The sequence below is a fragment of the Scomber japonicus genome, chromosome 24 (assembly GCF_027409825.1).
Source record: "Scomber japonicus isolate fScoJap1 chromosome 24, fScoJap1.pri, whole genome shotgun sequence".
In the NCBI taxonomy this organism is placed as follows: domain Eukaryota; kingdom Metazoa; phylum Chordata; class Actinopteri; order Scombriformes; family Scombridae; genus Scomber; species Scomber japonicus.
Window position 1 is genome coordinate 5751645 of NC_070601.1, and position 12059 is coordinate 5763703.

General features: G+C 37.9%; 1 protein-coding gene across 1 annotated transcript; it reads right to left on the bottom strand.

Moving 5' to 3' along the window:
* Positions 1–834: 834 nt before the first annotated feature.
* LOC128354017 (ly6/PLAUR domain-containing protein 1-like) lies at positions 835–8493 on the bottom strand. The gene is made up of 3 exons (XM_053314264.1): positions 8445–8493; positions 5756–5890; positions 835–1082 (listed from the first exon to the last, which is right to left on the bottom strand). Exons 1-3 carry the CDS (start codon positions 8491–8493, stop codon positions 835–837), a joined length of 432 nt encoding a protein of 143 aa, XP_053170239.1.
* Between the last annotated feature and the right edge of the window lie 3566 nt (positions 8494–12059).

The following is a 12059-nucleotide window of genomic DNA, read 5'->3' on the forward strand; positions in this document are numbered from 1 at the left end:
ATATGTGTTCATTCAGCCTTGAAGACAATGCATACCAACCATTTTTAAGCATTCTTGTATTTATTTGAACTTCAGTGGCACCAAATATGCACTGAAATGACTTGTTCTTTTCTTAGCTACACTTCATGGTCCAAAAGTATATGCCAAATGAGGCTACAGTGACAGTCAGTAGTAATGCCTGTAGCTAGAACAAAAACTTAAAATAGGAGGAAAAAGCTAGCCTGGCTCAGTCTGAAGATAACAAAATCCACTGATTCAAACCTCTCTTCGAAATTGTGTTTCTATGTTCCCAAATTGTTTCCCCAGCAGTCTTTGTATTAAGCAACGTTTAATTAACAAGCCGCTGAATGTAGCCTTATATTTAATGGAAAACAGGGGTATTATTTGTGTTTATTTTAACTCTTTTAATTTGGCTTGTTTGGGATAAGTGGAAACAAAATGTCAATTGACTCCCTGCATTGAAATGCCTACAAATTGATGTCTTTGAAAAGAGTGGAGCTGATCTATTCATCAAACTCTGTGCCACTATTCTGTTAATTGGAGCCTAGAGTGGCCAGGTGTTTGTTGGGTGAATAGATATTAAAATGGAAAACAATTAACCTAACTAGAACCCTACACTCATTATCCACACAATTGTCTGGACTGATGTTTATATTCAACTACTTTTTTGTGTTGCTGAAGGACAATCACTTCTCTCCTGCCAAACTCTCTAACCTTGCAACGTCACCAAAATGTTGCCTTGGTGACCTAATTGAGCTCAAACTGTGAGGCATGAACTTAATGAACCAAAGACTGTATATCAACTGTACAGAGGAGATGTGGTGGTGGGACCATCTACGTCAGGGGGAGGAGCGTCAGCAGGGTTGGGAAGAGGGTCAAGAAGAAAAAGAGAAGCCAGTTCATCTGAGTGTTGGAGGTCCCTGCCGAAGGGACGGGTCGCTTCCTCTTGGGCCCGTTGCAGAGCGGGGTGTTGCAGCAGGAAATGCAGACCGAGTTGAGCTTCCCGGTGCAGAACTGCTGGTAGCCAGAGGAGGCGATTAGGCAAGCCCCGGAGGACGCACAAGACTTCCTATAATGTATTCCTGCAAAGAGAGACAAAAAAAATGTATGTTTATTATATTATGCAGAGACAGAGAGGTGCTTGGTCAGTTATTCATCTTTGACATGTTGCAAAAATATAACATCTGACTGACTCATTGTTCCCTTGCTGTAATTAGATTGCTGAGATTGAAGATGCCACATACTGTATAAGAGTCTTGTGTTTTGCAATGCTGCAACATTTTATTGCACAACAGGGGTATGGAGCTATTGACTTCCTGTCTGGTTTTATTAACTGATGTTTGTCAGTGTGGTGTATGTTACTACAATTTGTATGTTTGTATGAAGAAGAAAAAAAGTCATATTCTGTAGTGCTGTAACTTTTTATTGCACTCCAGAGCCTCTGACTCCCTTATCATAGTGATGTTTCTCTATCTGTTATCTATTGGTGTTATTTGTTTCTATGGTATGTTATGGCAGGTATTTTATCATTTATGGGGCATTTATATTGTGTTATTTGTCTTTGTGTGTTCTGATGTCTGCAAATTGAATTTCCTCTTACAGGACAAGAAAAGTTTTGATTAAATCAGATGAATTTAAACTCAGCCAGCAGGACATTACATAATCTGGAAATGCTTTTATTGATGAAGGAGGAGAGGAGCTGTTTTTTAATTTGTTGTTGCAATGTTTGTGGTTCATGTTTCTACAGAAAGCATCACCAGTCTGCTTCTTTTTTGTCTGTTAAGGTAAAACATAAAATAAATAGCTGTAAAATGATTGTAGAGGTTCAATGTCCTGCTCAAGGACATCACACAACTCTTACAGGCAGTGAATTTATAAACTTCCAATTACAAGATAGTGTTTCGAACCACCGGGCCACCTGCTGTTTGATATCCTTCACAACACGTGCCGTATGTACAAATCACCTTGCTAAACAGAATACTGAGCCTCAAGCTGTTTTGGGTTTTTTTTTCTTCGCCAAAATCAGATGTTAATGCCTGAATTTTCGGAATGTAAATTTACCCTGGCCTTGCTGGAAGTTTTGAAAAAAAGAGAGCTCTTTAAGGGCCTTGAAACAATGAACATCAATAATCTCTTCTGCATGTTTCAAGGCCCTGGTTCAGCTCTTGAGTTCATGAACCATTCAAATGTCCACTCAATTGACCATTCGCCATGCCATCTTGTTACACCTGTAGCTTTTTCACTCTCATACAGATGAGTAGTTTACAATGATGATGGTAGATATCCACTCTGAATGTTTAGTTATTTCAAAGTCCTTGATTTCTCAGTTCTAGCTGGCAAAAAATCAGCATCCTTGTATTATGAAAAACCTCAAGAGCCCTGACGTCAACATATTGGTACAATGATACAGATTATTACTATGATATAATATTAGTGTTTTAGCTATTAAGTTAATAATACAATAATAATAATAACTTTGTACAGTACCTTCTATACAAGAACTGCAGCTTAAAGTGCTTTACACCATGTACAAGTAAAAAAAGTCCAAACCAAACCATCAATGTAATATATGATGAAAAATAAACTTGATGATGAAAATAAAAAGTAAATTAAATAAAGTGAAACACAATCTATAAACTGGCACTTCAGTCTCTGAAGCCATAAGCAAACAGAACCTCTCTCTCCCAACAGGCACAACTTCATTAAATTATTAACATTATTTGTATTGTTCCCAAAAGATCAGTTAAGGAGATTACTTTACTTTGCATCAGCATTTAAATTAAATCATCCTTACACCCAGTTATATAATATATAATATTTGGAGCTCATTTTGAATGAACACACTTGGATCATTTCTGTTATATCATATTGTTATGAACACATATACCACAATCTGACCAATCAGCATGACTATTAACTTTCGTGTCGTCCTCCCGGGTCAAATTGACCCCGTCTTTTTTGACTGTTCTTTCTTTCCTCCCTTCCTTCTTTCCTTCCCTCCTTCCTTCCTTTCCTCCCTCCTACCTTTCTTCCTTCCTCCCTCCCTTCCTTCCTTCCTTCTTCCTCCCTTCCTTGACTCGAGGACAACAGGAGGGTTAAAGCCAGTCACATGATCTAAGCTGAGCTGTGTGGCAGATTATCTAATGAAAATAATCTTGATGTTTGTCAAACTGCTGTAAAGGGAAGTTTCAGCTATGTCAATTCTTCATGTTATATTCTAAAAGTGGACAGGTCTGTGTTAAAATGGACAAAAATTAAAAGACTAAATCACAGAGTTAGAGTACTCCCTCATTGCTGAAATGCTTGAGGCCAATTGCATCTATTAGAGCTGCATGTGCACCACTTCAACATGAGATCCAAAGCTTGACAGACTTGCCAAGTTATGCTTGCTAATCTGTGACTGGACATTTCGGAGAACAGACAATTTGGTGCCCTACAATGATGATCCATTTTATTCCCTCTGAGGAAGCACAGGACTAATTTAATGTTGTGTCAGTGGCAGCTGAAGGAAAGTCTCATCTCTTTGATACACCAGCAGTATAAAAGTGGTTCAAAGATAGTGTTGTCTGCGATACAACAACAGCAACACAACACTGAGCTGCTTCATGTGGAAATGAGCATGAAAATGAAGACAATGGAGGTCCTAATATTCATTTATGTTGGTTTATGATGCGTAGGTTTAACACTGCAGGGGAAACTGATGTGTTACAGTCTGATCCTCTGTCTTCAGACATGATTCCCATAACAGTGAGTCTGAGTTCTTTGAAGCTGAACAAATGGGAGCAAAATAATAGATAACAATGTCTATTACACTGAAATCACAGAAGATTGTTTTGACCAGCCCCAGCTTCCTGTGCAGGGTCGCTAAATCAGACATATGAGGATTAAAAGGTCTTTTGAAGAGTTGGGTTTCCTTGGTGAGTTCTCTGTCTTATTTGTCATTTTACAGTGAAAAAAGAAACCCCAAAACTTACTGATAGGCTGCCTTTTGCGAGGTCTTAAAATAAATGTCATTACAGCACAGAACTCTTTTTTAAAAATGATCTTTTTTTTGACCTGCTGTTTTCCAGACAAACTTGTTTACGACAGCTCATCGCAAGTAAGACATCTATTTAACGTTAATTGCTTGCCCTCTTGTACGCACATCAAGAAAATTGCGGGTGCTTAGCAACTTAATAATGATGCCTCCGCTCATTTAAATGGCAAAGAAATAAAAATGTAACGCTCAGAGGTCAAGTACGTTTTTGAGTGCTGCGCTGAGTTCAGCTCGTCTCTAGTTTCCTCTGCAGAAAAATAGGAACTCTAACTTTGTACTTGGATATATTTGGCTGAGCCTGTGCTTTTGGCAGCCAAATGCCACTGCCAAGATTACATAATCCTAAATGTCCCATTCAATGCTAAACTATCAAGGTTCTGTATTCTTTGGTCCAACAAGCCTCAATGTGGGGCTAAGAAAGAGACTTTACTTATATCTGTACTCTAACCAGGGCACATGCTCATTTATATGTTTTTGCAAGAAAAGATACAGGAAGTACAAAAGGAGTAACCAAATCAGTTCCCAAATCTTTAGTTCCACATGGACATCACAATGTTTCAACACTCTGGATCTCCTTCAGGCCATCTTAGTTTGCAAATCATAAGATTCTCTATGCTTTTTATCTTTTAAATGACATAACTCATGAAAATTCAAACACAGATATAGTTTTTTTTAATGTTTTGGGTCATTTCTTTGACTACTTGGTGGACACCAGATACCCATTTTGAAATATATAATATAAATATAATACATTTTAAATGATTTCTTTGACTTTGACATTATTTCCTATGCTGTATTCACATGGATTGAGGCAGACGGTAGACAGCAGGCAGACAACCCCTTCTGGACGGCACAGGAAAAACAAACAAACAGCCAGATGGATTGGAATCTCCGAAAACATTGAGACAAATTTCCAAACAGGCGACAAACTGACCACATCTTAGGAAACATAAAAATATCAAAAGTCAACGGAGTGACATGTTTGCTTAACATATGTCAGCTGATGTCTGCTATGTCTGCATAACATCTGGTTGTAACTTTTGACGGCACTGCTGTTTACCATTATCATTGTCGGCTGGTTGGCCTCATCTAATTTAACAGTCCACTGAAATAATATCCAGTTTGTTGTCTACCATCTGCCTGAATCCATTTGAATGCAGCATGATGTCCTTCCTCTAGATATGTGGATGGGAAAACAACAGGAAAGATTTCTTACCCTGTAAAAAAACTTCCATCTACACTTGAGCTTCAATTTGCACTCATATCTGGATTTGCACCCAAAACAAATTACCTAACCCATCATTCGCATTGAACTCTTTAACCAAATTTTATTGAAGTCTGACAATAAAAAGTAGCAATTCAGTCTACACTCAGATCATTAAAGCTTTTACATTTGCTATTCTAAACAGCAGCTCACTCTCTACCAAGAGCTACCACCAGATATGATGTTTGGCATTTACAGGAGAAGCTACACTGCTGTTTGTAATAAATTGATGGGTGGTTTATCATGAGCAGTGATTGCTACCAGGCTCGACAGTTTAAAGAAATGAGAGCCAGTTACAAAACATTGATGGAAAACCCAAATAAAAGCTGAATATTGCAATGATTGTCTGGCTGTTCTGCTGTGTCTCATCCCACATCTCACCCACCATGTGGTATTGACTGATGTGTTTACATGCCGATAGAGAGATCCACACTTCCACAGTGTAGCAAACTTACCGTCAGGTTTGACCAGCACCTCCTTCTGGCACATGTCCTGTACGTTGACGGTGCAGTTGACGATGTACTCTGGTGTGGAGCAGTCATTCTGCTTCATCTCCTCGCACTGGTAGCACTGGATCTGAAGGGCATCTCCTTTTCCAGTGGAGGAGGAACAAAAAGGAAAAATAAACACTCATTATAGATTTTTAAGACATACTGGAGTCTTAAATGTTAACAGATAGATATTCAAGAAGCTATGTGGATCTGTCACTAAAGCTTCCATTGCACGAGTTTCATCCTTTCATGACAGGATACATCATTCTTGTCTTTTCTTGACAGCAGAGCACATTATCGACATTTGTTCCCAACGTCCTCATGCCGCACAGTTTTCAAGACACAAGCTTAAAGTCAAGCAGCACAGGCTTTTGTAGATTTTGCTTTTTTGTGAGAGTGCCTTTGATGGTGCTAAACCTCCAAACAAGACTAATGGCACTTTGTGAGAGTGCGATGTCATGTTCTCTGTCTTCTGCATGGTGTTGTGATACCATACCCACTATGGCAGAGTGGCATGGCTAAGGGTTTTCTGACTTTATCAAGCAGCACAAACTGTAAGGCAGTCTTGTTTTGGGGTGTTTTTAGCCTTGCTTTCATTTGCCTTTAGTGGCTGTCCCATGTGTCAACAGAGAGGTTATAGATTCATACGGTGAGGTGAGAACAAGCCATAAAAGCACACATCAGCAAAGCAAAGTGGTCTCTTCAAATTTTCTTTTAACCCACTGGGTTTTACTGGTGATAAAGCTCCACTTACAATGCAAACAGGCAGCAAGAAAGGCTTGATGTACCCCACCTTTGTTTATTCCCATTCTCTGAGGTAGTAAAAATGTGAACATTTGACTGCTACCACATCGGCTTGTAAAGATAACATGCAGCACTTTGCCCAGCGTTGCAAATTTCATGTAATGTAAAGTGCCTGAATGAGCTTTTCTTTTAGCCAAAATCCTTAAATGTCTATATTGAACATGTGTCCTGCAGATAAGGAAAGACATCTGCTTGAATTAAACCATCAGTCTTACAGTAAAATGAAGAAAGTCAGGTCTAGAGCCAACATCATGCTACTCGTGCTGGTTATAAATGACTATTTTTGCAGATATTATACTGTGAAATGCAGATATTAGTTGCACAGTACCATAGGGAATGATTAAGTCTATAATTTACTGAATTTCCTTAATCATTTTTCACAGAGAATTGAGAGATTAACACACCCATCTCTCACAAAAGTCATTTTTTCTATATCTTAGCGTTGATTGACAGCCTGGGTTGTTAAATTTAATACACCTGGCAGGTTTAATTAACATTTCTAAAAGATATCATCATCATCATCATGACAGCATCACATGCATGGAGGCCTATAATCAAAAAACTGTGAGTCCTACATGCAAACACGCCTGCCCTTTCCTTCTTAAATATCCCACACAGGCCATCCGTTCCCACTGACAGATATTACTGGTGTAATTATTGAAATGGCACCAATCATTAATCTCTACTTCGACAGCACCATCAAACGCAGGCTCAACTGATAAAGGTCCAAGTATAACATCACAACCCCAAGCATAATTACTTTAAACCAAGCAAATGCATCAAGCCTCCATCCATCACCTGGGAAGAGACTGTGAAAATGAGGAACTTCTCTTTTTTTTTTTTTTTTTTTTTTTTAATTTAGGCATACCTGAAGGCAAAATTCAGCATCTGACTTCAGCTGATCAGTTTTAGAAAAATTGTTTGTTGCACATCAGAAAACAGAGGGGAGTACAAAAAATAAACCTTTACACTCTACAGTCAAGTGTGTAGAATGATTGAAAAACCAGTATTTTATAATATCAATGCTATTCACTGCAGATAATTCAAAATAAGGAATCAATATTATTGTTTTTAAAAGCTGCCAGGAATAAGAAATAGCAATGGAAACATTCAATTTTCCTTTTATAATGCTTAACTAAAATAATCTCCTGTGGATCATCAGGCAACATGTTCACCCTCTTTTACTATAGCAAGAATAAAAATCCCTCATTCAAGGGAAATACCTGCTCCAGATAAAAGGAAACAACCAGCTCAGAGGCTCAGCTGATAAACATTTTTTAAACATTTGAAGGGTGTTATTGGCTTGAGTCTGTGTTACTATCTTTCTCCCTCTGTGCCAAAAATGCGCAGAGGTGTCTAGCACAGTACTGCTCTCTCAGCGCGTAAAAGCAGCACCTAAAAAGCAAACAGTGCTTTTTATTCTTTCCCTATTTTTTTTAAGCTTTTTCCATAATTGTAAGAGGTTGATCAGTCAGAGCATGTCCCCATGATGAGAACAGATCAATTGCAGTATAGTCTGAGTTGTTTGGCACGGAGTTCGTCTAAGGTCTGTAACAGCTTACCTGATAAAACAACGTTAACATATGGTTGAAAACATTTTGAAACAATACAAGGTGAGATTAAATGCTATAAAATGTCTGAATGATTATGGATGCAATCGTGACAAATGAATATTGCTTGTAATTGTGGCACCTCTGTTGCGCACAAATGTTTTTCAAAAAGCACAAATGGGTGCAGTAAAAGCACATTTAGTTTTGTGTTACATGCACATGGGGACCCCGCGCTCCAAACTCTGCCCTCACACATCACTGACTGAAACGGGGCTGCAGTCTCTCCAAGTTGGACTTACCTGCGTCGAGAAGGACTCCAAATAAAGTCGCAAAAACGAGAAGACGCATTCTCTCCCAAATGACGCTCGGTGGGGAAACATCAGACCAAATGAACTTGTTCAGACGGAGGCATGCAGGATGAACCACCGTAGAGGAAGCCCAGACACGGATCCGCTCATCCTCCCGTTTGCTGAGGTGAGAACACAGCTCCGCAAAGTGAGTCTCCTCTCCAGCGCAACTGGAGACAAATCCAGAGCGCAGAAATCATAAAGCGCACCACGTGATGGGAGCACCCAGTTGGCATTTTCATATTTCATTCAGTTTGTCTTCATGCCTTCATGAAAGAGAAATGGCTGTAATAGTCTCTGTGGAGGATTAAAGCTCGCTTTTTCACATTTAGTGAGTTTAAGGATATTTCTTATGATATTTTTGTAATATTATTGTTGCGTGAGGTAAGAAAGTTAGATGACTTCATATTTACAGGGGAACGCATGTCCTCCTCCTTTAATATCTAGTATGTAGTTTGATTTTTACCTTATAAACATTTACATATCAGGACTTTCTGTGCGTCTTTGCGCATAAGGCTTAGTGTTCATTGTTGTCACTAAAATCTAATTAAACAAAACTTCATGGTACTTTTTGATACACTTATAAATTATATTGATATAATCTAATCATATAACGGCACTGTAACCTTGTTTTAATTAAAGGTTTCTTGTATATTGGTATTCTTGAAGAATATTTCAGTGAATTTTGTATCCTATACTTTAGCCTTCCTCTGCATGTCTGTGCTACTGTGAATTATTACATTTTACTATTATATTCCTGCTCTATAGTAGCCTGTATCAAGGATAGTTAATGAGTTCAGTGACCTTTATGGTATTTTGCCAACCTCCTGGCTAGCCTGCATAATGAAGTTTGTGATAAATAAATATGAATGTAAACTGCAGCTTATTATGTAATTGATCGTTATTTTTTCAGTTGTGTAGCCTACGTAATTATTTTTGAAATTGTGTCATCCTGAAAGATACCAAAATTAAACCAATTCGCGAAATAATGTCTCTGAACATGCATGTTGCATATATATTAAGGTTAGAAACAGACAGAAAGGCAGACAGAGAGAGAGAGAGGGAAAAATCATCCAAGGGTGGATAAACTAATTGCGTTTATTTATACGCACATAATTACCCATCAAGGGACTAATGGTTATAAATCCCTCAGCACTGCACAGAGCGCAGTCCTGGAGCGAACCGTCGCTGCCTCTGAGCTTCAATTCTTGCTGACAGATTGTAGGAGGGAGGCGATTACGCGCGATGCCCTTGAGGAGAAAGATTTCAGGTTTTTCCCGAAAACCTTTATTTCCACATTGGAAAAATGCCGGAATGGATGGATGAAAAGCATGGTGACGCATTAATGCACGTTTATGTAGATCCATGTTGTCCCTTAACTGAAACACACAAATCAAATGACACACTCACACACACACACACACACACACACATCTTGCAGCTCAGTTTGAAATAGGAAATAGTTTCTCATATTTATTTAGGAAAGTTACATAAAATATAGCATTGAAGTCTAGTGTAACAGACGAAATTGCACACAGTAATAATAATATTAATAATAATAATAATAATAACAATAATATTAATAATAATTACCAAAGTAACACTGCTGGTAACCATTTCTCTTTACAAAGGAACCAGGAACATTTAAGGAGAGAGGTGAAGCATGACAATCACACTACAGTCTTGACAGTACAAAATGTGGGTATAAATACTGGACATCTAGAAAAATACACAAGTCCTCTTCAGACTCTCTTCATACAATATTAACAGTTTCATAGAAAAATTGAAACACACAGTCGGCTCTGTTGATTAGCACCAGCTGGTCAAATTCCAGATAGAAATTTGGCATAACTTCACCTAAAGTTCAAATATGTCTTTAAAATAAAGTGATAAAATATTTTAGCATTAGCTCTTATTGATCAAAATAAAAGATAAAAAAAACAAAAAACAACAAGAACCCCTAAAAGAATTCAATAAGAAAAGATACATGCCATTTTTCAAACAGTAGACTTAAACCTTGGTTGAATGATTGGCAAAACAATTTACATCTTTTTTTGTCTGTTTATTTTTCTCATTTGCATATATCAATCAGCAATGCCCATTTCTGATATTAACTTATAGCACTTTTTATTTACAACATAATATACAACTATGAAAAAAGGAAAACTGAGGTTTGGAGAGTTCAGGTATGCAAAGCGAGATGAGGCTACGAACTATACTGTCTGGATTCTGGAGTTTTGCATCAGGAGCTTTAAAAAAAAAAAAGATTTGTATTTGTCAACAAAATATTCTGATGGCTGCATTTTAATTTTTTACAATCTACATTAGTCCAGTATGTTCCCTGAGCTACCAACAATGACACTGGATGCATTGAAGCCAAAAAAAAGGTGAAAGGTGGTCATTTGCTGTACCTGGGTACCATTCAGACACTGAAACATCGTCTTATGAGTGAGTGTACCACGTGGACACACTTTGTCTCAGTTGACATCATTTGATAAACTCATGCTAATAATCTGTTTAGTTAGCTGAATGAGGATATTTGTTATTAAATAAACTGGGAAAGAACATTTTTCCACAATGTTCTGCTCACACACAAAGACACCTGACATAAGATTTTAACTTTTAAAATGATTCAAGAACAAACAGAAAGTGAAGTCCTGATCTGATTTGCTATGTGGTTTTAAAGATATTGCTTCATTAAAGAAGTACACAAAGATGAACCAGGTGTATTATTATGGATTGTGATTCCACATGGGCAATTTTTTGGGGGCAAATGTGATGAGCAACATACTTAGCAGCAAAACATGAAATATTAAATGCAATCAAAGCAACTGTACGCCAATGTTGCCCATCAGCGTTGCCCCAAAAAGATGCCCTGCTTATCACTTGCTTGAATAATCATTCACTTTACACTCCTTACAAACTTTGTACAGTTATTTGTTACAGTGCAATGATAAGAAGATCCCCAGCATGGGGAAAAAGATCACTACAAATTGCAATGAGACAATGTTATGTATTGCTGTCCAGTCCACCACACCCAGAGTCAAGCTATTCATGTCCTGGTTTGGTGTTAATGTTGAGGTTTCATCCTCGTGTCTCCAGCTCCAGTAAGTGCTTCTTGTTGTATAGAGAGAGTAGAGGGCTCTTTATGTTGTGGCAGGGCTGTAGTCAAGACTCGATAGTCACGTCTGAGTTACTTCCAAGATGAGAGTCGTGCTTAAATCAAAAGCAGGTCCAAAGGGGATAGCGAAGAAGGTCAAAGCTAGAACAAACTCTTACTCAAGACCAACAACAGAACAGACAAACTGAATATTTTCAACTTGCAAATCCACAAGCTCAAGTTTAGGGGGGTTTTTAAGGATCAACAACTACTTGAAAATTCTGTGGGCCTATTTTACCCTTCAGCATCCAAACAATCAATGTGTGGAATTTCCGAAAGAAGAAGAAAGTCTTTGCAACTGTTTGCTTTGCTTGAAAGTAAACAATTTGAATAATCTAGAGGAAAATGACATTTTGATGATGATGATGATTGGAGGTGTGGATTTAAAACCAGACTGAGTCACTACA

What these genes read in the sequence shown, in the direction of transcription:
- LOC128354017 (XM_053314264.1), bottom strand. Translation starts at nt 8,493, where the DNA reads ATGCGTCTTCTCGTTTTTGCGACTTTATTTGGAGTCCTTCTCGACGCA. An exon ending in TGGAGTCCTTCTCGACGCAG is followed by an intron (nt 5,891 to 8,444) that starts GTAAGTCCAACT and finishes CCACTGGAAAAG; the next exon opens with GAGATGCCCTTCAGATCCAG. An exon ending in GGTGCTGGTCAAACCTGACG is followed by an intron (nt 1,083 to 5,755) that starts GTAAGTTTGCTA and finishes CTCTCTTTGCAG; the next exon opens with GAATACATTATAGGAAGTCT.